Here is a 27,514-nt window from a genome sequence, read left to right as displayed (position 1 = left end):
AATCTGGATAGGTCAACCGCAGATAATCTAAGGGTAAAGTGTTCGGGGTTTGGGGATGACACTATGGAGTCCAGTAATGAGTTCTATGCTTCGACAACTCGCTTACTGAAGTCATATTTTTTACAGTCAAGTTTGGAGCGGTTAATATTAAGTTTAAATCTGTTGTGTGCTTTGGGGTGGAGCTCCATTTTTTGCTACCCCACTGCGTTCCCGCCCCCCCCATCCGGGCAGTAGCCCACCCCTGCATTGGACAAAGAGTTATGTCAGTCTTGTGTATCCCTAGCCAAAATACAGAAGTCTGACATACTGTATCTCTCCATCCAATCGTATCATTAACAGGGATCCCTACATACAACATCACAAAATAAACTTCGACAGTACAACCCAAAATCTCTGAGTGTTGTGGTCCACCAGTGGCCTGCAGAGCTAGCAGAAGAGTCAGACAGTGAGGAGGCTGGGGAGGAACATGGTCCAGGCCTGCAGTCTGGAGAAGGCTCGGTGCCAGAAGCAGAGGTCCAGTCCAGGACATCTGGGAAGTCTGTGCTGACTCCAGAGCCTCCAGATGCTGACATGAGCGAGGCAGAGGAATAGGGGGAACTTGTTCCCAATGTGCCCATTTGCAGAGCTGTCAAAAGGCAAGAAGAGTTACAGAGGAGAAGGACTACTTGGCAGTAATGTTTGGAAATGATTGGCCCCTCCTATAGGTTATATAAGTGGAGCAAATGGATGCGCTCCTTAATTTTTTCTGGTTTTAATGTTTAATGCAATTGATTATATTGTACGCTGCCTAAACCTTTCTATGAGGGAGATGGGCAGTTATGAGATATGAAATATAAATAAATAAACAAATATTGCCAGCCAAATAGACTTCTGCACAGATTTTACATAGAAACATAGAAGATTGACGGCAGAAAAAGACCTCATGTTCCATCCAGTCTGCCCTTATACTATTTCTTGTATTTTATCTTAGGATGGATCTATGTTTATCCCAGGCATGTTTAAATTCAGTTACTGTGGATTTACCAACCCTGTCTTCTGGAAGTTTGTTCCAAGCATCTACTACTCTTTTAGTAAAATAATATTTTCTCATGTTGCTTTTGATCTTTCCCCCTTATGCACACTCTTAAACGAGACTGTTATTTGAAAGTAGGAAGGGAGATGGTGTTGAGTTCCGATACTGAAGAGACAGGAGACTGGTGTAGTGATTTCAGCTCTTTATTAGGTTACAGCAGTGCTTCTCAAGTAGTGGAGGGGACCCTTGGGGGGGCGTGAAGCTATCCCAGGGGGGCGCATGATCCCAGGGAACGTGCTTTTTGGGGTCTTACTTTTCAGAGAGTAGAGGGGGTTGCACTGAACAATAGCACACAGCACAGAGCAAGAGATATGAAGTGCAGATAACAAACCCTTAAGAGACATCATGGAAAAATATTTAACAGGGATGAAAAGAAAGGAGGAGAGAGATGGAGATAATGAGACAAATGTAAATCTCCTGAAAGCTAAGACGAAGAAGTATGATGAAGCATATGTAGCATTTGGCTTTACCGTGACTACAGTGTGAGATGAAGAAAGATCGGTATCATTATTGTATTTAAAAATGTTGGCAGTGGACAGCATGAACCCAAATAAATTAAGGCGACACTTAAACATTCCAATCAAACTGATAAGCCATTTGAGTTTTTAAAGCAAAAACGTGCCAAATATTTTCAAACAATCATCCTGGCGGAGAGTTGAGGGGACATAAAATGTTTATTTCTTCCTAGGGGGTGGGGTTGTAACAGAAAATAATTGAGAAACACTGGGTTATAGGGAGTAACTTCCAGCAGCTGTATACAAAAGACAGGGGGTTTAAATAGGGAGCCAATCTGGCAGAAAACCAATCAGAATTTTCCTATTTAATATATTAAGCCTGAATTTTCATAATTAGCAAACATTGAGTTACTTTGCTGTTCATTTACAGTTACTATCCTAAAAATATTGCCTAAATAAAAAGAAATCTGTGAGTTGTGTTGCCGTTCTGAACAATCAATTCCTTCCACATTTCTAGCACTTTTTCAAAAACTTGTTTTATTCCCAGTCCTATTTTCCAGCTGACCTATCTGTATTTGAACCAAAATTATTGTTTCTCCTGATGTAAGGAGAACAGCTTGGATCATTTCCTAAATGTGACCTGTTGGATCATGTTGAGAATCAAAATTTCTGTGTTACATTTCTGCCTGTTGCAAGGTGCACCTTTGTATTCAGATCTGGCCTCAAAATGATGATGTAGCACTTGGGGATGAAGATGCAACCCAGCAACCCAGCACTGGAGGCCAAGATGGAGAATACCTGAACAGCCACCATGTATTTTCCTTTAGTGCTCAGATAGGTGGGCACAAAAGTCACCCAGACACTGCAGAAAATCAGCATGCTGAAGGTGATCAGCTTGGCTTCATTGAAGGTTCCAGGAAGATTCCTGGCTAGGAAAGCCACTGTGAAACAAATGAGAGCCAAGAAGCCCATATAGCTGAGGGTAGTGTAGAACATGGCAACAGATCCTTCATTGCATTGCAGAATGATCCCTCCAGGCTGGGAGTGAAGGTCAGAGTCAGGAAATGGGGGAGAAACTCCCAGCCAGATGGAGCAGCTGATAATTTCAACAGTAGAACAAGAAAAGATGATAGAGTTAGCCAAGCTCTTCCCCAACCATTTCTTCACTCTGTTTCCTGGTTTTGTGGCCAGGAAAGCCAGCACTACAGTGATTGTTTTGGCTAAGAGAGAAGAAATGGCAACTGAAAAGACAACGCTGAACATTGTTTGACGGAGGAGACAAGTCTCTTTTCTTGGCTGACCAATGAAAAGAAAAGAAGACAAGAAGCAAAGCAGGAGGGAGACCAAGAGGATGTATGAGAGGTCCCGGTTGTTGGCTTTCACAACAGGAGTTTCTCGATATTTAAGGAATATGACTAAAACAAGCCCTGCGATTAGGAACAAGAGTAGGACAAAGGAGACCAGGATGATACCCAGATGTTCTTTATAAGACAGAAAGGTTATAACTTTTGGGATACATTGAATTCGGTCCTCATCTGGATATTTATCATCTGGACAGTTGGTGCATTTTTCTGTATCTGAGAAAAAACAACAAACAATATTTCTTTGAAATTATGTAGTTTTATCTTTGAAAAAACATATTCTCTGGACATCAGATAATACCAGGAGCATTTTATTGGGGGTGCAGTGGTTAAAGTGAAGCATTGCAAGCTACTTCTGCTGATCACCGGCTGCCAGCAGTTTGGCAGATCGAATCTCAGTAGGCTCAAGGTTTTATTTATTTATTTATTTATTTGTTTGTTTGTTTGTTTATTTATTTATTTATTTATTTATTCCAATACACAATGAGGGTTTTAGTGGGTATGTATCTATATACACATAGTAAAATACATGATGAAGGTTATAGAGGAGATACTCATAGTAAAATATATCTAAGAAATAATAGAAAAGAAGATATAGTAATAGAACATATCAATGAAAGAATAGAAGAAGAGATATAGGAATAGAAGAAAGGTATAGGAGATATAGGAGAGCAATAGGACAGGGGACGGAAGGCACTCTTGTGCACTTGTACTCGCCCCTTACTGACCTCTTAGGAATCTGGATAGGTCAACCGTAGATAATCTAAGGGTAAAGTATTGGGAGTTTGGGGATGACACTATGGAGTCTGGTAATGAGTTCCATGCTTCGACAACTCGGTTACTGAAGTCATATTTTTTACAGAAGTTTGGAGCGGTTAATATTAAGTTTAAATCTGTTGTGTGCTCTTGTGTTGTTGTGGTTGAAGCTGAATTAGTCGCCCACAGGCAGGACGTTGCAGCATATGATCTTGTGGGCAATACTTAGATCTTGTTTAAGGCATCTTAGTTCTAAACTTTCTAAACTTGACTCATCCTTCCATCCTTCCAAGGTCAGTAAAATAAGAAGCCAGATTGTTGTGAACAATATGCTTACTTTCTGTAAACCGCTTAGAAAGGGCTGTCAACAATGAAGGGCTACCAAAATTTTTACTACCACATTGTGGGCATGGCTTATGCAGGACCCCCTGCATTTTCTTTCAACATCTTTCAGTGCAAATTGGGTGCTCTGGGGTGGAGTTCCATTTTTGCTACCCCACTGCGTTCCTCCCCATCCGGACAGCAGCCCACCCCTGTCTGTAAAGCATTATGAAATGGTATATAAGTCTAAATACTAAGTGCTATTGTTACATTTCTTAACATTTCTATAGGACTTCATTGATTTCCCATCTTATCTGCAGAATCTTCATATGAACCTACGTTTTTAGAGGTAAATCATATATCATTTAATCTTTCTAAGTACACTTTCTGGGTTCTACCAGATGGCATTTCTTAATGCATTGGACTCAGAGGATGCTACCTTGTGGAATCTACCAAAGAAAACTGATCCTGAATGAAATATATAGAAACATAGAAACATAGAAGTCTAACGGCAGAAAAAGACCTCATGGTCCATCTAGTCTGCCCTTATACTATTTTCTGTATTTTATCTTAGGATGGATATATGTTTATCCCAGGCATGTTTAAATTCAGTTACTGTGGATTTATCTACCACGTCTGCTGGAAGTTTGTTCCAAGGATCTACTACTCTTTCAGTAAAATAATATTTTCTCATGTTGCTTTTGATCTTTCCCCCAACTAACTTTAGATTGTGTCCCCTTGTTCTTGTGTTCACTTTCCTATTAAAAACACTTCCCTCCTGGACCTTATTTAACCCTTTAATATATTTAAATGTTTTGATCATGTCCCCCCTTTTCCTTCTGTCCTCCAGACTATACAGATTGAGTTCATTAAGTCTTTCCTGATACGTTTTATGCTTAAGACCTTCCACCATTCTTGTAGCCCGTCTTTGGACCCGTTCAATTTTGTCAATATCTTTTTGTAGGTGAGGTCTCCAGAACTGAACACAGTATTCCAAATGTGGTCTCACCAGCATTCTATATAGCGGGATCATAATCTCCCTCTTCCTGCTTGTTATACCTCTAGCTATGCAGCCAAGCATCCTACTTGCTTTCCCTACCGCCTGACTGCACTGTTCACCCATTTTGAGACTCTCAGAAATCACTACCCCTAAATCCTTTTCTTTTGAAGTATTTGCTAACACAGAACTGCCAATACAATACTCAGACTGAGGATTCCTTTTCCCCAAGTGCATTATTTTACATTTGGAAACATTAAACTGCAGTTTCCATTGCTTTGACCATTTATCTAGTAAAGCTAAATCATTTACCATATTACAGATGCCTCCAGGAATATCAACCCTATTGCACACTTTAGAGTCATCGGCAAATAGGCAAACCTTCCCTACCAAACCTTCCCCTATGTCACTCACAAACATATTAAAAAGAATAGGACCCAGAACAGACCCTTGTGGCACACCACTTGTAACCTGACTCTGCTCAGAATACTCGCCATTAACAATAACTCTTTGATGTCTACGCTTCAGCCAGGTGCAAATCCATTGAACTATCCAGGGATTAAGTCCAATCTTCACTAATTTATCTATCAGCTCTTTATGTGGAACCGTATCAAAGGCTTTGCTGAAGTCCAGGTAGGCAATATCCACGGCGCCACCTTCATCCAACACCTTTGTGACATAGTCAAAGAAACCAATGAGATTAGTCTGACATGATTTGCCTTCAGTAAACTGGGAGCAATTGTGATACTAGTGTATTGAGATGCAAGAAAATAATTGAATTTCAATGTTTTATATCGCTGACTTTCATTAAAGTGCTCTAGATACATCATGTTTCATAAATCTTTTTTTGTGGCGCGACCCACCTTCCTGAGTGGAGATGGTCCCTTCAGGACAAGGAACACAGTCATAGCAGCAAACTGGCTCTCCTTCTCGAGCTCTCTTGACAAACCCAGGATGACATTTTTCCTTGCATTTGGACTGAGGCAAAGTCTAAGGAGAAAAACAAGGAATGTCAAAGAAAATATGTCAGGATTGCCTTCCATTGAGGAACTGTATACTGCACGAGTCAAAAAGAGGGCGGGGAAAATATTTACTGACCCCTCACATCCTGGACACAAATTGTTTCAACTCCTACCCTCAAAACGTCGCTACAGAGCACTGCACACCAAGACAACTAGACACAAGAACAGTTTTTTTCCGAACGCCATCACTCTACTAAACAAATAATTCCCTCAACACTGTCAGACTTTCTACTAAATTTTTTAAAAATGTTTTAGTAGAAATTTAGATTTGTTATATACTGTTGTTTCCACTTTGTTGTGAGCCACCCCGAGTCTGCGGAGAGGGGCGGCATACAAATCTAAATAAACATAAACATAAACAAACATAAACATAAATCTGCACTTCTATTCTACTAGTTTTTCTCATTATTTCTTTCACCCATTTCATCCCATGTTGACTGTATGACTGTAACATGTTGCTTATGTCCTAAGATTTTTATTAATATTGCTTCTTCATTGCTTATTTGACCCCTATGACAATCATTAAGTGTTGTACCACATGATTCTTGACAAATGTATATTTTATTTTATGTACGCTGAGAGCATATGCACCAAGACAAATTCCTTGTGTATCCAATCACACTTGGCCAATAAAAAATTCTATTCTATCCATGGAAAGATAGGCAGTCTACAGAAATCTTTGGACCTTCTTTAGGGGAGCAAAAGTTCTACTGTGTTTTCCCAGTAGAGTGAAAGAGAGACATGGATAATTTCTGGCCAGGTTTAGGCTGCTTGAAATCATTATAGAACATATATAGACCTGCCCTTTCAGGGGCATACTTTCCCTAATCAGGACAAGATAAAGCTTATTTCTCACTAGGACCAACAGATCTCTAACCAGTCATGATGGCTCCATTATATTTTAACATCCCAGAGGCTGGTGGGAAGACCTGCTGCCTGTGAATGGAAGAGACTGAAAGGGAGTATAGAAGATAAACGTAGCATGAATCATAATTTTTTAAAAATTTTATTTATTAGATTTGTATGCCGCCCCTTTCCGTAGACTCGGGGACCTGCCAGATGACATTGTTTAGTCGACGGGACCCGGAGAAGGCCAACTCTGTGGGACCTAATTGGTCGCTGGGATTCATGCGACAGAAGGCGGTCCCGGAGATATTCTGGTCCGATGCCATGAAGGGCTTTATAGGTCAAAACCACCACTTTGAATTGTGACCGGAAATTGATCGGCAACCAGTGCAGACTGCGGAGTGTTGGTGTAACATGTGCATACTTTGGAAAGCCCATGATTGCTCTCGCAGCTGCATTCTCAATTCTTAGTGAATGCTACCCATCTTGGTGGGTAGCCTTAGTCTTCTTGAAGGGGTCCTAATGTTTAGAAAAGGGAGAGAACACAGCGATATTTTACCTACCTTGTTGAGCAAACTTAACTGTGACAGAGCATCTTGGCTGATAACAAGTCTCTGTCTTTTGAAACTCCCCAAATGCTCCACGAAGGAATCCTCCTCGGAGAAAATCAACAGGCCCACAATTGCCAGATCTGCCACTACATCTCCATTTTTGTCTAAGTACAGTTTCTGCCATGAAATATTGCAAAACGCATTCTTCTCCAGGAATGGATGAAACTACAATGGAAACATGCAGGAATTTTAAAAGCAGAAACCTTGATTTATTGCCCCACATGATCTGTTCACACACGAATCTTTCTTTCTGAGTAGTCTGAAATATGTTTAATTCTGTTAAATTCATAAGGAAATACAAAGGTTTCAGTAAAATTTGCCAATTAGATATTGCCATTTTATATATTGTAAAGTTATAATTGACATTATTTGTCAATCATAGAGAACTTTTGTAGAGCAGGTATTATATAAATTGAAAAATAGAGATTATTTATAACTCATTGAAAGCACAGATTGATTACCAGAAATAATGGATTTTTCAAGATGAAAGTCTTCTCCCATGTAGACGAAATAGGATATACAGTGATACCTCGTCTTACAAACGCCTCATCATACAAACTTTTCGAGATACAAACCCGGGGTTTAAGATTTTTTTGCCTCTTCTTACAAACTATTTTCACCTTACAAACCCACCGCCGCCACTGGGATGGCCCACCTCCGGACTTCCATTGCCAGCGAAGCACCTGTTTTTGTGCTGCTGGGATTCCCCTGAGGCTCCCCTCCATGGGAAACCCCACCTCCGGACTTCCGTGATTTTGTGATGCTGCAGGGGAATCCCAGCAGGGGAATCCCAGCAGGGGAATCCCAGCAGTGCAAAAATGGACGCTTTGCTGGTAACAGAAGTCAGGAGGTGGGGTTTCCCAGTGAGGGGAGCCTCAGTGAAATCACAGCATCGCAAAAACACAGAGGTCCAGAGGTAGGGTTTCGAGGACTTTGGTGTTTTTGCGATGCTGTGAATTCACTGATGCTCCCTTCGTTGGGAAACCCCACCTCCGGACTTCCATTGCCAGTGAAGCGCTCATTTTTGCAATGCTGGGATTCCCCTGCTGGGATTCCCCTGCAGCACCGCAAAAACACGGAAGTCCGGAGGTGGGGTTTCCCATGGAGGGGAGCCTCAGGGAATCCTGCCGGCGTAAAAACGGGCGCTTCGGCTGGCAAAAGGGGTGAATTTTGGGCTTGTACGCATTAATCGCTTTTCCATTGATTCCTATGGGAAACACTGTTTCGTCTTACAAACTTTTCACCTTAAGAACCTCATCCCGGAACCAATTAAGTTTGTAAGACAAGGTATCACTGTACGTCCACATGAGCTAATTTTATTTACTGAAGTGTTACCAAGAGAATCTTGCAAGTCTATAAGTACAAATACCCCACCAATTTTTTTCTCAGCCTAAAAACATAGAAAGGATTCTTTCTGAGTTTCTTTCCTCCCCCCTCCATTATACTATTGGGGGCTTCTGACTCTCTTGTCTGATCATCCCTAGGCAACATCGCTTCTCTTGGTTCCAAAAATCATTCTCATTACACTTCCTAAATAGATTATGGGAATGCTGATGATATAACTTGATTTCAGCAAAGTATTGACAAATTGTTTTTGTATAATGAAGATTAGGAAGCTAATTAATTAAGGATTGGGAGGTAAATGGATTAAACTGACTCAAAAATTGCACTCAAATAATTGTTAATCTTTTAAATGTGTCTCATAAATATGTTTGATTATGAATACCAATTTGTGCTTTGGCATCAGGTTTTCTGTATTTTCCTTAATACTACTAACCACAGCATACAAAACATTCACCAGACCAATCCTTGTAAGTGCTTTAAAGGAGGATAACTTTCAATGAAAAATCCACTCTATTTATTTTTATTATATCTTTACATACCTCCAATATGTACTTGACAAAACAAACAAACAAACAAACAAACAAATAAAAATAAATAAAATAAAATAAAAAATAAAAAATAAATAAATAGAGTGGATTTTTCATTGAAAGTTATCCTCCTTTAAAGCACTTACATTGGCTGTGGGACTTTGGTAGTACAGCCAGGTTGAGACGGTACCTATAGTGCCCGTTTGAAATTGCCTTGACTTCTAATTTTTTGAGTCTGACATTTCAATTTCTATTTGACATTTTTTTTATAGCACTGAAAGGATACTTTGTGAATAGTAGTGAACTCCCAACCCCACACAGCACCCAGATAAATTTCCTATCCTGCATGCTCAATTCTTAGTGAAAATCATCCGCTCCAAATCTTCAGAGAGGGGCGGCAATGAGCCACTCTGAGTCTTTGGAGAGGGGTGGCATACAAATCTAAATAATAATAATAATAATAATAATAATAACAACAACAACAACAACAACAACAACAACAACTGATGGGTACGCCTTGACGTGCTAGTGGGGCTTGTGTGCTTCAATGAAGCTGAGAGCTGTGCCGGTGGTAGTGTAAACTACTGTTAGGTCTAATCTTGCCGGAATGGTCAAAGCAGAGGAGCCAGACTAAACGTACCTAACCCATTTAAACTAATGGAGAGACAAAACTCCAAGTCTACGGAGATGGGCGGCATACAAATCCAATAAATAAAATAAATAAATAAATAAATAAAAATAAAACAAAAAGAAGTCCATACTGGCTCGGTCATCGCCACGGATAAAAAGGTCTATGGTGGCTGCTGTGGAACCTGGGCAGCCATCGACAAATGAGCTACAGGAACAAAACAAACAAAGCTTACAAATCAAAAAGCGGCAGAAATTCTCAATGTCAGAGAATCGCACAATCATGAAGTGTTATTAAAACTCGGAGCCTGAAAAAGTGGATATCAAAGATGGATGTACCAATTATGGAAACAAAAATATGCAGACTCAAAAATAACGGAACTTCGACTGGCCGATCAGCAACAACTCATAATCAGGAACCAAATGTTCAGTGAAGTCGAATTAGAAGAAATACAGAAAATTTGCAAAATCGAAACACCAAAATCTGATCTGGCACCAGTAGAAGCTCCAGTAAGATCTGGAGTTACTGCACAACCGGAACCTGATGAAAACTTGGAAAGACAGCAAGAAGCTGCAGATGAGACACTTGGCACTATGACTCAAAGGCAGCAAGAACTGAAGGACCAAATACTTGCTCGTGCAGGGTCCAATGCAGAGCGAAAGAGACTGCCAGCCTTAAAAAACATAAGCAAGAAACTACTTGTCCCACTGATGGAAGATATTAACTCTGCACTTGCAACTGTCAATGTAACTTCAATTGAAGAACTGAATCAGCTTGCCTACAGTACAGTTGTGATAGTAACTGAAGAGCTAGGGTTACTGCAACAGAAATCAATTGGAAAACCAACTGGAAAACCAAAATTGAAAATCCAACTAGAACTGAAAATCAAAAGCTTGAGATCAGATGCGAGTAACTTGAAGAACATTAAGGAGCAGAAAATGAACAATCAGAAGATCAAAGACTATTTGACAAAAAAGTACTGGCTTAGTACAAGAAAGATCGAGGAAGCTCTGGAAATTGTAAAGCAGCAGATAACAGCGACAGCCAGGAAAATTGAGTGGAACACTCAAAAAGGAGACAAAGGACTAATACTGGTGGCACAAGAACAGGCCATTACAACAAATGCTGTCAAAGCCAGAATTGAAAAATCAACAGACGATCCAAAGTGCAGACTCTGTAAAGAAACAGATGAAACAATCGATCACATACTCAGCTGCTGCAAAAAGATTGCACAGACTGACTACAAGCATAGACATAATGCTGTGGCACAGATGATCCACTGGAACTTGTGCTGGAACTACCATTTCCCAGTGGCAAAGAACTGGTGGGATCATAAGCCCGAAAAAGTGGTCGAAAATGAGCAAGCAAAACCTCTGTGGGACTTCCGACTTCAGACTGACTGAATTCTGAAGCATAACACACCAGACATCCTGACTGTGGAGAAAAAGAAAGTATGGATCATCGACATTGCAATCCCGGGGGACAGCAGAATTGAGGAGAAGCAGCTAGAGAAATTAGTGAAATATGAAGATCTAAAAATCGAGCTGCAATGACTCTGGATTAAGCCAGTGAAAGTGATCCCAGTGGTACTTGGCACGCTATGCGCAGTGCCACTGGATCTCAGCGGACATTTGAAAACCATTGGAATTGACAAAATCTCCATCTGTCATTTGCAAAAGGCCGCTTTATTGGGATCGGCAAACATAATTCGCCGCTACATCATGCAGTCCTAGGTGCTTGGGAAGTGCCCGACTGGTGATGGAATATGAAATCCAGCATAGTGATCTTGTTTGCTATTTTGTATTATTATTATTATTATTATTATTATTATTATTATTATTATTATTATTATTTGTTCTGTCTGGGTCCCTCCAGAAGCCAACACCAAACCAAAAAGAGAATCCAGACACACTGGTAAAAAGCAAAGGCAGTTTATATAATTCAAAGCAAACACAGGTAACAGAAACTGTTCTTACAGACAGGAACACGCTGGAACTTCACAGAGGTTTCATGAAGGCCATGAAATAAAACAGGATTCTTGCTGTTGAAAACAACACTGGAGATAACAAACCCACGCCTCCCCCAAGTCTTCCAGACTTCTAGGCCAAAAGCCAAGATCAGAGACACCGAGAAGCAAAGCAGGGTCACAGAACTTCCAGTTGATAACGCTCCACAAGGTTGCAAGGGCGGGCCTGCCTTTTAAACCCTGCTGAGGAGAACCACACCCAAATCCAGCTGTTGCCAATTCAGTGATACAAATACCTTTCTAATTGATCCCATTTCTGAGCTGCACGTCGCTGTCTCATGTCAATTATAGCCTGTGCGTCTTCATCCAATGAGTCCAGGCTACTAGATGGGGAGAGCACCCCCGGGGCTCTCAGGCTGCTCTCCCTCCTCCTCTTCCTGACTTTCCTCTCCCCTGTCTGCCTGGTCCTCCCCCTCCTGTTCACTGTCCTCCTCCGGGCATGGAGCCAGCAGAGACGCAGCCGGTCCCTGAGGAGCCTCAGGCTGAATCACAACATTATTATTATTATTATTATTATTATTATTATTATTATTATTATTATTATTATTATTATTAATAATAATAATAATAATATTTTTTCTCCTTTGGGTTCTTTCTCAAAAGGAACTAAGAATAATGGATCCATGTCAGGACCACATACCTGCCACGGCTGCAGCCTTATAGATCCCAATCTTTCTTTGCCCTCTTTCCTCCTCCTTGATTTGGACAAATATGCAGCATTCAAGGCATGGACCAGAGTCTTAATGAAACTATAATAATGTTCTGAATTTATGATCTGGATACTGTTCTTTTTTTCTTGGATTCCAAGTGGCACTTTCTGGGTACATCTCTTCCGTCCTTTGACGGAAGAGATGTGCTTTGAAAAAGAACAATGAAAAGGCTGATCTTCAAACTTGGAATTGAGATAGAAATAGGGTTCAAATGCCACATTTTTGGGTCTTTCTTTTCCCAAGTAAACAAAGTTCCAAAGGCTATGGATGTATTTGAGAAGTCTGTGATTTCCTTTAATATGAATCCCCAAACTTGTAGTGATCCAGATTTTCCCTTCAATGGGTCCTGGCATACGCATAAGTGCAAAATGGAAAGGAAGAATTCTGTCGAAAAGGAAATCATATTCTATAAAATGAACAAAGATGTTGACTTGCCTCCACTTAGAGAGGGCATCCTTGAAAGTTGCTGTATGTCCAGTGATTGGGAATCGTTGTGATATAACAACACAAATTCCATTCCTGACAAGCAAAGGAGTAAAAGTCCTCATGAAATTGTCTCCATTCTCTGTGTCTGAAGCAAAGAGACCAATCAAGGTCCATCCAAAGTGGAGGATCACTTGCACAATTCCTGGATACTGGATCCCTTCTTTGGGGAACATCTGGTGAAAAAAAGGGAATCGACTTTTATCACTCAGAGCCACTGAAGCAATTTTATCGCTGATCTGAAAAAGCAGTGAAGAATAATGTGTTATATTTGGCATCAGATCAAGTCCAAAGTTTTTACTTTTAATGAATCCCACTTTGTTTTTTAATTAACACATTTGAATATTTTGTTTGATTAGCCATTGCTTAAATATTAAACGTAGAATATTAATAAGTTTGTATATAAAAATGGGGTACAGAAACAAATTAATCATAGAAGAATAACAATGTTTCATCCATCGCTGTGAAAACAAAGCATTGGGATTGAAATGATTGTTATTTTATATACATGAGTTTTCCGTCATTGCAGCACAATACCCTTGTACCCAATACCCTTCGATTAAACACAGAGGTCTCCTCATCTCACAAGTGTGCAGAAGAAGGCCAAGAAGCAGTGAAGACAGTACTATAAGAGAAAATGTCTGTTGTGATCCTTGCTCCTGCCCTAATATATGTGACTACAGTGACCATACTTAAAAACAGTTCTTGAATTCTATAGAGAAGATTTGGTAGGATCTAACATTCACCCACTAACTTCTACTCATTTACTCAATTAGTGAAGATTGGACTTAATCCCTGGATAGTTCAGTGGATTTCAAGCTGGCTGAAGCATAGACATCAGAGAGTTATTGTTAATGGCAAGTATTCTGAGCAGAGACAGCTTACAAGCGGTGTGCCACAAGGGTCTGTTCTGGGTCCTATTCTTTTTAATATGTTTGTGAGTGACATAGGGGAAGGTTTGGTAGGGAAGGTTTGCCTATTTTCCAATGACTCTAAAGTGTGCAATAGGGTTGATATTCCTGGAGGGGTCTGTATTTTGGTAAATGATTTAGCTTTACTAGATAAATGGTCAAAGCAATGGAAACTGCAGTTTAATGTTTCCAAATGTAAAATAATGCACTTGGGGAAAAGGAATCCTCAATCTGAGTATTGCATTGGCAGTTCTGTGTTAGCAAAAACTTCAGAAGAGAAGGATTTAGGGGTAGTGATTTCTGACAGTCTCAAAATGGGTGAGCAGTGTGGTCGGGCAGTAGGAAAAGCAAGTAGGATGCTTGGCTGCATAGCTAGAGGTATAACAAGCAGGAAGAGGGAGATTGTGATCCCCATATAGAGCGCTGGTGAGACCACATTTGGAATACTGTGTTCAGTTCTGGAGACCTCACCTACAAAAAGATATTAACAAAATTGAACGGGTCCAAAGACGGGCTACAAGAATGGTGGAAGGTCTTAAGCATAAAACGTATCAGGAAAGACTTAATGAACTCTGTATAGTCTGGAGGACAGAAGGAAAAGGGGGGACATGATCGAAACATTTAAATATGTCAAACGGTTAAATAAGGCTCAGGAGGAAAGTGTTTTTAATAGGAAAGTGAACACAAGAACAAGGGGACACAATCTGAAGTTAGTTGGGGGAAAGATCAAAAGCAACGTGAGAAAATATTATTTCACTGAAAGAGTAGTGGATCCTTGGAACAAACTTCCAGTAGATGTGGTTGATAAATCCACAGTAACTGAATTTAAACATGCCTGGGATAAACATATATCCATTGTAAGATAAAATACAGGAAATAGTATAAGGGCAGACTAGATGGACCATGAGGTCTTTTTCTGCCGTCAGTCTTCTATGTTTCTACTGTACCCGATAGTGAAACACACACACACAAACCTGTGGGACTTTGTAGGTGCCTACTAATGTTGACATCTGGGTGGAGATATCCCTGGAAGCTCCATCAAGAAGAGCCAAAAGGTGGCTCTTCCTTCCACAACTGTAGTTGGGAACATTGGCTTCTCCAGTAGAGAGCATGTCCAGCAAAGCATCAGAAGTGCCAAGTGTGTCCAAATAGTTGTCATGGATGTTGTAGCCAAGTGTGAGGTTGTGCAGACGATGGTGATTTTTGTTGACCACTTGAATATTAAAAATAAAGCGTTGTATTTCTATCTTACTTAAAGGTAAACTAGTGTAAAAAAAGGCTCATGTTAATATCAGCATCGACAGAATAAGAAAAAAAATTTCTATTTAATCATATTTTTCTCCACTGAGTTTTAAGGCAATACTGATCCAAAATCAGAGGCAAATGATAGTCACCCACCACCATTTAATATTTCTGAGAGTTTAGAAGATGGGGTAGAAATAATCATTTACCAATGTTAAAAATCAGGAATGCACAACTATTTGTGCAGCACTAATTTTCATCTATCAAGCAGTCATGTTGCAAAAAAATTCTAATATTAGATTGGAACTCTTATAAAAGGAATAGGGTGTGTCATAAGTGACCTAGAAAAACCATTCTATAAACAAGTCAGCCTCTATTCCTATAAGGCAGTGGTTCTCAACCTTTCTAATGCTGTGATCCCCTAATACAGTTCCTCATGTTGTGATGACCCCCAACCATAAGTCTAGTGCCAATTCTCCCAACAGAGTTTTAAGCTGATTGGCAGGAAGGTCAGAGGGGCACCCCCACTGTAAATGACTGATTGGTTGGATTGTAAAAATATGTTCCAAGGTGCCATTATAGAAGCATTAGTTTCTAATACAATGGAAAATTTGTCTTTTCCCATGGTCATAGGTGACCCCTGTGAAACCCCCAGTAAAGACTGCTTTGAACTGTATTTTTGTTTGATGCTATAAGCATAATTAATTGAATATCAACGGGTGGTTATAAAAATATGGAAATGAGTTGGACGGAGGAAATTAGAATCATTTCAATCACTACTTTAAATAAGTCATGGACTCAGGATTGTTTGGTGAAAGGGAAGTAATGTGGAATTTTTTCAGGATTTATTTTTCTACCCCATCTTTGGATTTGAGTCTCCTCCACAAAATTAGACAAAAGACAGAAACTATGGAAAGGAAAACAATTTGAGAAATTAGTCAGATCCTGCAACATATGAGTAAGTGCCATAAGAAGAAAGTGGAGAGTGATAGAACAACAATTGAAGGAAATCTACGGAGAGGGGCGGCATACAAATCTAAATAATAATAATAATAATAATAATAATAATAATAATAATAATAATAATAATAATAATTGCATTTCCCTTACACTGAATGACTTACAAGCGAGTCTGACTAGGAGCCCTGTTGAAACGCAACATTATTCGTGATAATCTTGATGCACTGGTGACTATATTAATGAGATGGTGTCCTGGCTTGTAATAGCTCCATGGTTTTTCTCCAGCCTGGTGCTTGAAATTCAGTGGACACTTCATCCTGAGTTTCGCAGAGACAGGCCAAGAGGCTAGCAGCATCAGAAGCAGAAGCAGGTGGTCCATAATTCATAGAACTGAATCAATCCCTTTCTCATATTTAAACAAGAAAAAGAAATGTTAGAAACATTGTCTCATAAGATGGTGCCAGAGTCTTCTCTGATTCACTTGGAGACAAATAAATCTTCTCCTGGAAAGAAGAAAAAGGTTCGTCAAGAGCACAGCTGGCCTTAAACATGTGCCAGAAAAAGCATGACTTGAGGCATTTATTCTTTTCTGATGCAAGATCCTGCCCATGTTGTTTCAGTCTGATGTTTATATCTAAGACAGTCACTGGAGAAGTAGCACGAAAGGTCTCAAAGACTTGGATGATGTCAGTTACACTGAGGAGCGACATCTCTGGGGAACCTGAAACTTCTTTGGGGCTCCATGTGCAGAGAGAGAGCTGGAGAAGAGCACATTAGTGAAAAATCATAAATACACCTCTGTTGACACTATTATGTTGTGGTTGTGTTCCTTCATGTCAAGAAGAAATTGATTCTATTTATTTTTATTTTATTTATTTATTTTGTCCAATACACAATGAGAGTTTTAGTGGGTATATTTATATATATATATATATACACACACACACACAGAGTAAAATACATGATGAAGGTTATAGAGGAGATACTCATAGTAAAATATATCTATGAAAGAATAGAAAAGAAGATATAGGAATAGAACATATCAATGAAAAAATAGAAGAAAAGATATAGGAATAGAAGAAAGGTATAGGAGATATAGGAGAGCAATAGGACAGGGGACGGAAGGCACTCTAGTGCACTTGTACTCGCCCCTTACTGACCTCTTAGGAATCTGGATAGGTCAACTGTAGATAATCTAAGGGTAAAGTGTTGGGGGTTTGGGGATGACACTATGGAGTCCGGTAATGAGTTCCATGCTCCGACAACTCAGTTACTGAAGTCATATTTTTTACAGTGAAGCTTGAATTCTGGAGGAAGATAGTTCAACTCCCAGGTAACTAACTTGTGCAGTTCTCCAATGCAGAATCTTTTTTACCAAGATAGAAGGGGAAGGTCATTCACAGCTATGGAGTTTGCAGACAAGATTCTACACTGAAGAACTGCTCAAGTTAGCTGGGTGTTGACCTATCTTCCTCAATAATCCATTTCTGGACATTTTATTTATTTATTTATATTTATTTATTTATTTTGTCCAATACACAATGAAGGTTATAGAGGATATACTTGTAGTAAAATATATCAGAGAAAGAATAGATGAGAAGATATAGGAATAAAATATATCAATGAAAGAATAGAGAAAGGATATAGGAATAGAAGAAAAGATATAGGAGATATAGGAGGGACAATAGGACAAGGGATGGAAGGGACACTAGTGCACTTATGCACGCCCCTTACTGACCTCTTAGGAATCTGGAGAGGTCAACCGTGGAAAGTCTAAGGGTAAATATTAACCGCTCCAAACTTGACTGTAAAAAATATGACTTCAGTAACCGAGTTGTCGAAGCATGGAACTCATTACCAGACTCCATAGTGTCATCCCCAAACCCCCAACACTTTACCCTTAGATTATCTACGGTTGACCTATCCAGATTCCTAAGAGGTCAGTAAGGGGCGAGTACAAGTGCACTAGAGTGCCTTCCATCCCCTGTCCTATTGCTCTCCTATATCTCCTATACCTTTCTTCTATTCCTATATCTCTTCTTCTATTCTTCCATTGATATGTTCTATTACTATATCTTCTTTTCTATTATTTCTTAGATATATTTTACTATGAGTATCTCCTCTATAACCTTCATCATGTATTTTACTATGTGTATATAGATATATACCCACTAAAACCCTCATTGTGTATTGGACAAAATAAATAAATAAATAAAAATAAATAAATAAAATGTTGGGGATTAGGGGATGACACTACGGAATCTGGTAATGAGTTCCACGCTCCGACAACTCGATTACTAAAGTCGAATTTTTTACAGTCAAGTTTGGAGTAGTTAATATTAAATTTGAATCTGTTGTGTCCTCTTGTGTTGTGGTGGTTGAAGCTGAAGTAGTTGTTGACATATCTTGACGTGAAAGAGCATGACCACTGCAGAATAGTGTACCAGTATTTGTTGTGGCCCACCAGCAACCTGTGCAGCTGGTATCCAAGTCAGACAGTGAGGAGTCTGGAGAGTACTCAGTGCCACAGGCAGAGATTCAGGCAGAATCTTCAGAACTTCCAGAAACTCCCATCAGTGACCAGGAAGAAGAGGAGGTGCCTATTCTCAATGCACCGGCACACAGAGCTGCCAAAAGGCAGAAATAGCTCCTCAGGAGGAGGTTGCCTCTGGAGTAGGCTTGATGCTAATTGGCCCCGCCCTTAGCCTGTTTAAGGGATGACAATGCAGGCAGCACTTTGCAGGAAACAACATTCGTTCATATGCTTTGGTGTCTGGTGTTCTGAAACGTCTGCTTGGCTCTTGTTCTTTCTCTTGGCATTCTTCCTGCAAAGTACTTCGAGGCATTTTGCCAACCATTGTAAGATTCCTGATATTTCCAAGACTGTTGGTTCAGACTTGATTTATTATTTCATAGACTCATGCTAACTATTAAAGAATTTGAATTAATAGCCAATGTTCAGCAAAGATTGCTTTAAACTGTATTTTTGTTTGATGACTACTAAAAAAGCTCATTAGTACTCTTTAATTTAGTAAACAAAGGTTGGGACAGAATTTGTGTGTGCTGCGTTCTTTGTGGGCTATAGCTGGGCAGAACAGAATTATCTGCTTTCTGATACCAAGGAAGCAACAGTACACTTGAACCCTGCGTAAATGTTAAGAGCAGGCCCTGATTTTTTTCCCTATGAAATCTCCAAATATTAATCATAAATTGCAGCTGAGGTTAAAATTGAGTGTGTCTAAAGTGAAATTTCAAATTTCATCTCTTCTAGCAATATCACTTTGGGGGACACAATGACAAAAAAAAGAGAACTTTCAATTTCTTTTGTATGAGTACATTTTCTTTTATTTATACCACTTATTTTCACATCTTGCCTGATATCTCTATTCAAAACTTCCAACACCAATAAACAGCAAAGGAAACAAAGGACATTGTTGTCTTGTGCCCTTTCAGATTTCACATGCATTAGTTAAGTCACCATTAAAAACAATATTTGCTTGCTGTGATGTATAAACATCTTTGACCCCTTGAATAAAATTCACATCAAAGTCCATTTCTTTCAGGACTTTGAACATAAAAGACCAATTTAAGTTGTCAAAGGCCTTCTCTGCATCTAAAAATGGAATATTTAACAGATTAACAGAGTTGGAAGGGATCTTGTAGGTCATCTAGTCCAGGGATGAAATGCTCCTGGTTTGCTCGTGTCTGTTGGTCATTGGAGAGCCGGTCACAAAGGCAGTGTGAGGCTCCGCCCACCCACCCAAAGCATTCTGTGCATGCGCAGAGTGTAAAAGAACCCAAATGGCGGCATCCAGGCATTACACCACAGAAACACATTACAAAACAGCTAAGTAGCCTGCAAGCTCCAACAGGATATCACCCCCAATCCACAAACATCAACTAATCAGCATACATCAATTACATAAATGACCCCAGGTGTTACTCCACTGACTCACCAGGAAGTTTCAATACAGCTTGCAGCTGCTGAGCCAGCACACCATGCCCACCTACCAGTATTTATAGAGGGAAGGCACCTCAGGTCTTGATGTGTTCGCCATAGCACAAGGACTAAAGCACCAGCCTGAAGATGACGAGTGGGACCTCGTCGAAACATCGCCAGAAATCTCTGAATCCTATATGGGAAGAAACCCAAATATGCCAAGACCTTCATACCTGTACCCGTGAAAATCTACGAAATCGAATATTTTACCTCTATGGGGAGGATACCTTCTTGCTGACCAGGGCCTACGAGAAACTCAAAGTCCAAAGAGCCACCATCCTATGTGATCTTAAATTCCTATGCAACTGCCGAGACAGAAAGATGATCCCCAAATGCTGCCAACTAAAATTCCATTCTAAAACTCCATCCACTGAATGGATCCTGAAAAGAACTGAATTAGCCCTAATCAGAAACAAACTCCACAGGAAAAGATTCCTACTAGACCAAACCAACAAAGACCTACTCACCCTTCACCTCAAACTTAGCAACAGAATCCACCCAATACTCTGGGACAAATCCAAGCAACTAGCCCTCTGGAGAGCTGAAACAGAAACATCCTTCAATATAGACATACACACCAAGAAATTCCACAATTTGGAAAAACACCAGAAGCCCAAACCCTTTCCACAGCAACTCATGAAGCATACAGTACATAATATCTTGGACAGGACCCTCACCAAAGCAGAAACCAACGTCCTCTCCAAAGGATTCAACTTTGCAGTCGCTCCCAAATGCATCCCCACTGAAAACATCATATGCGTAGTTGAAGCCATCCTAACCAAAATCAACCCAGATGAAGCCAACAAAATCAGACTTGAAGTCACCAATGTCCTCTGCTCCAACATTCCACCCAGAAGCAACTTACATAAAGATGAACAAAAAGCACTCACCAACTTGAGGAAAGACAATGACATAGTCATCCTCCCAGCAGACAAAGGCAATGCCACTGTGGTGATGAACACATCTGACTACCAAGACAAACTATCCAACCTACTCCAAGACCCCGCTTACAAACCTCTAAGCAAAGGTCCTACCACCAACCTGGAAAAGAACCACCAAATCCAAAATAAAAACTTCTCCCATCAGTGAAGAAATCCAGCAAAGAATCATCCCCAGAGAAAAATCATCCAGATGCCCCAAGCTCTATGGCCTCCCCAAGATACACAAAGAAGGAACACAAAGAAGGAGCATTAGGGATTCGAACCGCTGAACTGCTGACCTTTCTGATCGACAAACTCAGAGTCTTAACACCTGATCTCTGTTTTACACACAGAGGATTAATGTTGCGGAGTGTTCAAGTGTCCTGATTGTTTCCTTGTCTTTGGAGACAAGATACTAGATTGAAAGACAGCGGAACTCAATTGCCTGGGTATTGAATTATCTTCATCAAGAATTACTTTCTGGAGAAGACCTGACAGGAAGTAGTACAGCAGACTCAAACTCAACCCTGATAAGACGGAGTGGCTGTGGGTTCTGCCTCCCAAGGACAATTCCATCTGTCCATCCATCACCCTGGGGGGGAATTATTGACCCCCTCGGAGAGGGTCTGCAACTTGGGCGTCCTCCTCGATCCACAGCTCACATTAGAGAAACATCTTTCAGCTGTGGCGAGGGGGGCGTTTGCCCAGGTTCACCTGGTGCACCAGTTGCGGCTCTATTTGGACTGGGAGTCACTGCTCAAAGTCACTCATACCCTCATCACCTCGAGGCTCCACTACTGTAATGCTCTCTACACGGGGCTACCTTTGAAAAGTGTTTGGAAACTTCAGATCGTGCAGAATGCAGCTGCGAGAGCAATCATGGGCTTTCCCAAAAATGCCCATGTAACACCAACACTCCGCAGTCTGCATTGGTTGCCGATCAGTTTCTGGTCACAATTCAAAGTGTTGGTCATCACCTATAAAGCCCTTCATGGCACCAGACCAGGGTATCTACGAGACCGCCTTCTGCCGCACGAATCCCAGTGACCGGTTAGGTCCCACAGAGTTGGCCTTCTATGGGTTCCATCAACAAAACAATGTCATTTGGCGGGGCGCAGGGGAAAAGCCTTCTCTGTGGTGGCCCTGGCCCTCTGGAACCAACTCCCCCCGGAGATTAGAATTGCCCCCACCCTCCTCGCCTTTCGTAAGCTCCTTAAACCCCACCTCTGCCATCAGGCATGGGGGAACTGAGATATTCTTTCCCCCTAGGCCTTTACAATTCATGCATGGTATGTTTGTATGTATGGAAGTTTGGTTTTACAATAAGGGTTTTTTAGTTGTTTTAGTATTGGATCTACATGCTGGCTTTTTTTATTACTGTTGTTAGCCGCCCCGAGTCTACAGAGAGGGGCCGCATACAAATCCAATAAATAAATAAATATACTGTAACAGAACAGAGTCCCAAGGGATGTACATGTGATTTTCACTAATATGTTTTTTTCCCAGGTATGGTATCCTTCTGCATGTGGAGCCCTGTTCAAATTCAGATCCCTAGAGGAGTAGTTACTGATTACAATGAATTATTATTCTGGTCTTTGAGACTTCTGCCATACTGAAGCAAGTATGGAAAGGATCTTGCATCAGAAGAGGATAAATGCTTCAGGTGGCACAATTTTGAGAGAGGCACGTGCTCCTCAATGCATCTGTCTCCTTTCCTTTCCAGGTGAAGCTTAGTATGTCTCTGTCTGAATTAGGAAAGCCACTGGCATTTCCAGCTTTTCATTCTTCCAATTCTTCTCGTTGTTGTTTAGAAACAAAAATGGTGATGGATTCAGCCTTATGAATTATGAACCTCCTGTTTCTGTTTCTGATGCTGTTGATATCCCAGCCAGTCTGTGGGAAGTTTAGAATGAAGTGCCTGCTAAGTTTGGAGGAGGAAGAGAGGAAAAAGCCATGGAGCTATTACAGGAGAGGAGACCATTTCATTAGTGTGGTCACCACAGCAACAATAATGCCTCATTTAGCATTACCTTTCAACATGACTCCTAATACACAATCACATTTGTAAGTCATTCAGTGTGTTGGAGTTGCATTCCCTCCATCTGTAATTCTAATTCTCTCTCTTTTCCCCCCCTTCATGTTTTACTTATCCCTACTGTATATTAAAGGACCTGTCTAATTTCAAAGAAACATAGAAGTCTGACGGCAGAAAAAGACCTCATGGTCCATCTAGTCTGCCCTTATACTATTTTCTGCATTTTATCTTAGGATGGATATATGTTTATCCCAGGCATGTTTAAATTCAGTTACTGTGGATTTATCTACCACGTCTGCTGGAAGTTTGTTCCAAGGATCTACTACTCTTTCAGTAAAATAATATTTTATCACGTTGCTTTTGATCTTTCCCCCAACTAACTTCAGATTGTGTCCCCTTGTTCTTGTGTTCACTTTCCTATTAAAAACACTTCCCTCCTGGACCTTATTTAACCCTTTAACATACTTAAATGTTTCGATCATGTCCCCCCTTTTCCTTTTGTCCTCCAGACTATACAGATTGAGTTCATTAAGTCTTTCCTGATACGTTTTATGCTTAAGACCTTCCACCATTCTTGTAGCCCGTCTTTGGACCCGTTCAGTTTTGTCAATATCTATTTGTAGGTGAGGTCTCCAGAACTGAACACAGTATTCCAAATGTGGTCTCACCAGCACTCTATATAGTGGGATCATAATCTCCCTCTTCCTGCTTGTTATACCTCTAGCTATGCAGCCAAGCATCCTACTTGCTTTCTCTACCGCCTGACTGCACTGTTCACCCATTTTGAGACTGTCAGAAATCACTACCCCTAAATCCTTTTCTTCTGAAGTTTTTGCTAACACAAAACTGCCAATACAATACTCAGATTGAGGATTCCTTTTCCCCAAGTGCATTATTTTACATTTGGAAACATTAAACTGCAGTTTCCATTGCTTGGACCATTTCCATAATCATTTTAATTTATGTGGCTTCCTTTTTCTCTCTTCTTCATTGTAAGAGTCTGAAATCCAAAGATATGGCAGAAAAATATCTCAAAGAAGTCCAGGCTATTTTCCTCTCTCCATGCAGCCCTTCATTCATCACTTGAATATTAACTTTTGTTTATAGTAATTATTAAAAGGGTTACAGTTGCCCCTGCAAAGCCCATTTCTTTTTAAAAAAATTATTTTTTACAAATATACAATAAATACATAAGAAACAGATAATTATGATTGACAATTAAAACATGGCAAATTACATAAGCAATAATCATGTGCTTTGACAATGAACCAAGACATAAAGACACAACAATCAATGAACATACAAACCTACAAAAGGAAAAAAAGAAAGAAGGAAAGAAGAAGAAGAAAGAAAAGAAGAAAGGAATGGGCGGGTGTACGGTAGAACTGTGTTAAGAATATGAACTAGTTTTATTTTCAGCAGCTCATTTCCTTACATCTAATTTTTAGAAATATAGATAAGTAAAAGCAAGTGTTGAATAAATCAAGGTAAAAGGCTTTAGAAAAAAAAAGTCATTCCACTTTTAGGGTAAATATCAATGTCTCTTACATCTATTGAAACAGAAGGAAAAGTTTTATACCAGATTTGTATCTGTTCAAATATATACAATTCTTATCATTTGTTAAGCGAGTTGTTCTTTTTTTTTTTTAGCCAACAGTAGAAAGGGTCCCAGCAATTGTTAAATGAGGATTCAGTATCGTTTCTAACTGCCATATTTTTATAACTGCTCATTGACATAAAAGGAAAGTTGATTTGATGTCAGAGTTTCTTTTTTGGCTTACTCATAAAACATTCTCTTCATTTTATGGTGGCTCTGGCTTAATAAATGGGCGGTATTGAATGCTGGTTACTGGATAAATGAAAATTAGGAATGCTACAAACAGTGATTGTTTGTATTTTATGATTCCAAACTCTGATGGAGGTCTATCTATATTCTCAAAACATAAAAATTAAACGGTAATAGCAGATGCTCGTGAATCTAGTATAAGCTTAAAACTTAATAAGCTTGTGGAAACAAGCTGAGTCAATGTTTTATTATTTCTAATAATGATATTGACAATAACATGAATATTTTTGCAGTAGTTTATCTACTCATCAGTCCACAATCCTCCAATATATTTTTGCCATCCAAGTGGTAAATAGGAACTCCCAGCTTCTACAAAATCTCACTCTTGGACACAACATCAATGACAACTATCTGAACACACTAGGCACTTCAGATGTCTTGCTGGACATGCTCTCTACTGGTGAAGCCAATGTCCCCAACTTCAGCTGTGGAAAGAAGGACAACATTCTTTCCCTTCTTGATGGAGCTTCCAGGGACATCTCCATCCAGTTATCAACACTAGTAGGCACCTACAAAGTCCCACAGGTTTGTGCGTGTTTTTCTCTGTCTGATAAACTGAATGGGGTGGTAGTGCTTTAGTAATAGATTCCATCTTATTTATTCTGTTGAATCCAAGAGCTGGTTTTTTTTATCATGAAGAGAAATAAATACCCCCTGTTCTGTCGGGCTCTCTGGTAGACTCCTCCCAAAAATTCACAGGTACAAATTTCAGACACACACACGTTTGAAAATTCAAAACAATGTTCTTTATAATGAAAATTCACTTAACCTAAGCCCTCTTTTGGTATTGCAAAGAGCACTCGTCTCCAAACAAACTGGTAATTTGTACAAGTCCCTTATCAGTTCTGTGATACTTAGCTTGCAGCTGTGAGGCAATTCACAGTCCTTTTTCTTTCACAAAGTGAAACACACTTTGCTCTGGTTTAGTTTCAAAGCGGGGAAAAATCAGCACACAAAAGGTCAAAGTCAGCAAGACAGGCACGAAACACAACGATCAGATAATCCTCCACAATGGCCAAACCCACAGGCTGCTCTTTCTAGCAGCCTCACTAATTACCACAGCCCCACCCAACCACAGGTGGCCTCATTTTCTTTGATAATAATCTCTCACTTGTTGTTGCCTATGCATCGCTCTCCGCATGCGTGGCTGTATCATTAACTCTTGTTCTGAATCCAAGGAGGAGCTAGATAATTGATCTCCTTCTGAGCTGTCTGCCACACTCTCCTCCTCCCTGTCACTCATGTCTTCTTGGTCAGAGGAGCCTTCATCAGCAGATTCCACCAGGGGCAAAACAGGCCTGCAGCATGTGGATGTCTCCCCCACATCCACAGTCCTTGGGGCAGGAGCTGGGCCAGAGCTAACCACAACACCCCCTTAAATAAATAAATAAAATTAATCTTTACCAATTTTGTGGTATTTTCAATAGTGAACAAATCCTTTGCATAGAAACATAGAAGACTGATGGCAGAAAAAGACCTCATGATCCATCTAGTCTGCCCTTATACTATTTTCTGTATTTTATCTTAGGATGGATATATGTTTATCCCAGGCATGTTTAAATTCAGTTACTGTGGATTTACCAACCACGTCTGCTGGAAGTTTTTTCCAAGGATCCACTACTCTTTCAGTAAAATAATATTTTCTCATGTTGCTTTTGATCTTTCCCCCAACTAACTTCAGATTGTGTCCCCTTGTTCTTGTGTTCACTTTCCTATTAAAAACACTTCCCTCCTGGACCTTATTTAACCCTTTAACATATTTAAATGTTTTGATCATGTCCCTCCTTTTCCTTCTGTCCTCCAGACTATACAGATTGAGTTCATTAAGTCTTTCCTGATACGTTTTATGCTTAAGACCTTCCACCATTCTTGTAGCCCGTTTTTGGACCTGTTCAATCTTGTCAATATCTTTTATTTGTGGAAATAATTGCAATGGAATAGGTTATCTTGAACTGATAAATCACTTGTGTCTTATGGATTCATAGGGATCCTATCATTAATTATCCACTTTATTTTGAAAGAATGAAAAACATTTTAGCCAAGATGTTATTTTTAGCCTAATATTTTCATTATAAAATTAATTTTTTTAAAGGGTAGTAGAGCCTCTTGGAGAGGATTTAACTATTAAACTGAGTGAACTATTTAAAAAATAACCCAACTCATGGGACCTTCTAAACACATTTACTTTAAATATAAAATATCTGCTGTTGGGTGGAAGATGATAATAATAATTTCTATATATGAAGAAAGGAATAAAAAAGATCCCAATTATTAGAAATCAATTCATCTAATTGATACTATTGCTGAAATATATGCTGGTTCCCTTTTGAATCAAATTGGATGTGGTTGCATTCCTTCACTGAAAACAAGCAAACTTTAGGTATATTGAGAAAATAATCTAAAGAATCTATAGAATCTAGGCATCTAAGGCCTAGATGGAT

At 39.8% G+C, this 27,514-nt stretch overlaps 1 protein-coding gene across 1 annotated transcript in view; it reads right to left on the bottom strand.

The window, feature by feature from the left end:
* The window catches only part of LOC139159236 (uncharacterized), a 32,350-nt gene extending 15,699 nt beyond the window's left edge, over positions 1 to 16,651 (bottom strand). The window contains exons 1-7 of the mRNA XM_070736583.1: positions 16,437 to 16,651; positions 15,045 to 15,333; positions 12,607 to 13,398; positions 7,394 to 7,606; positions 5,826 to 5,952; positions 2,206 to 3,104; positions 308 to 625 (exon numbers count right to left, since the gene is read on the bottom strand). Of these exons, the coding sequence (XP_070592684.1) occupies positions 308 to 625; positions 2,206 to 3,104; positions 5,826 to 5,952; positions 7,394 to 7,606; positions 12,607 to 13,398; positions 15,045 to 15,333; positions 16,437 to 16,651 (2,853 nt within the window). The remainder of the gene's footprint in view (positions 1 to 307; positions 626 to 2,205; positions 3,105 to 5,825; positions 5,953 to 7,393; positions 7,607 to 12,606; positions 13,399 to 15,044; positions 15,334 to 16,436) is intronic.
* Between the last annotated feature and the right edge of the window lie 10,863 nt (positions 16,652 to 27,514).

Source organism: Erythrolamprus reginae, chromosome 2 (genome assembly GCF_031021105.1).
Source record: "Erythrolamprus reginae isolate rEryReg1 chromosome 2, rEryReg1.hap1, whole genome shotgun sequence".
In the NCBI taxonomy this organism is placed as follows: domain Eukaryota; kingdom Metazoa; phylum Chordata; class Lepidosauria; order Squamata; family Dipsadidae; genus Erythrolamprus; species Erythrolamprus reginae.
This window is presented reverse-complemented; position numbering and strand designations above follow the sequence as displayed.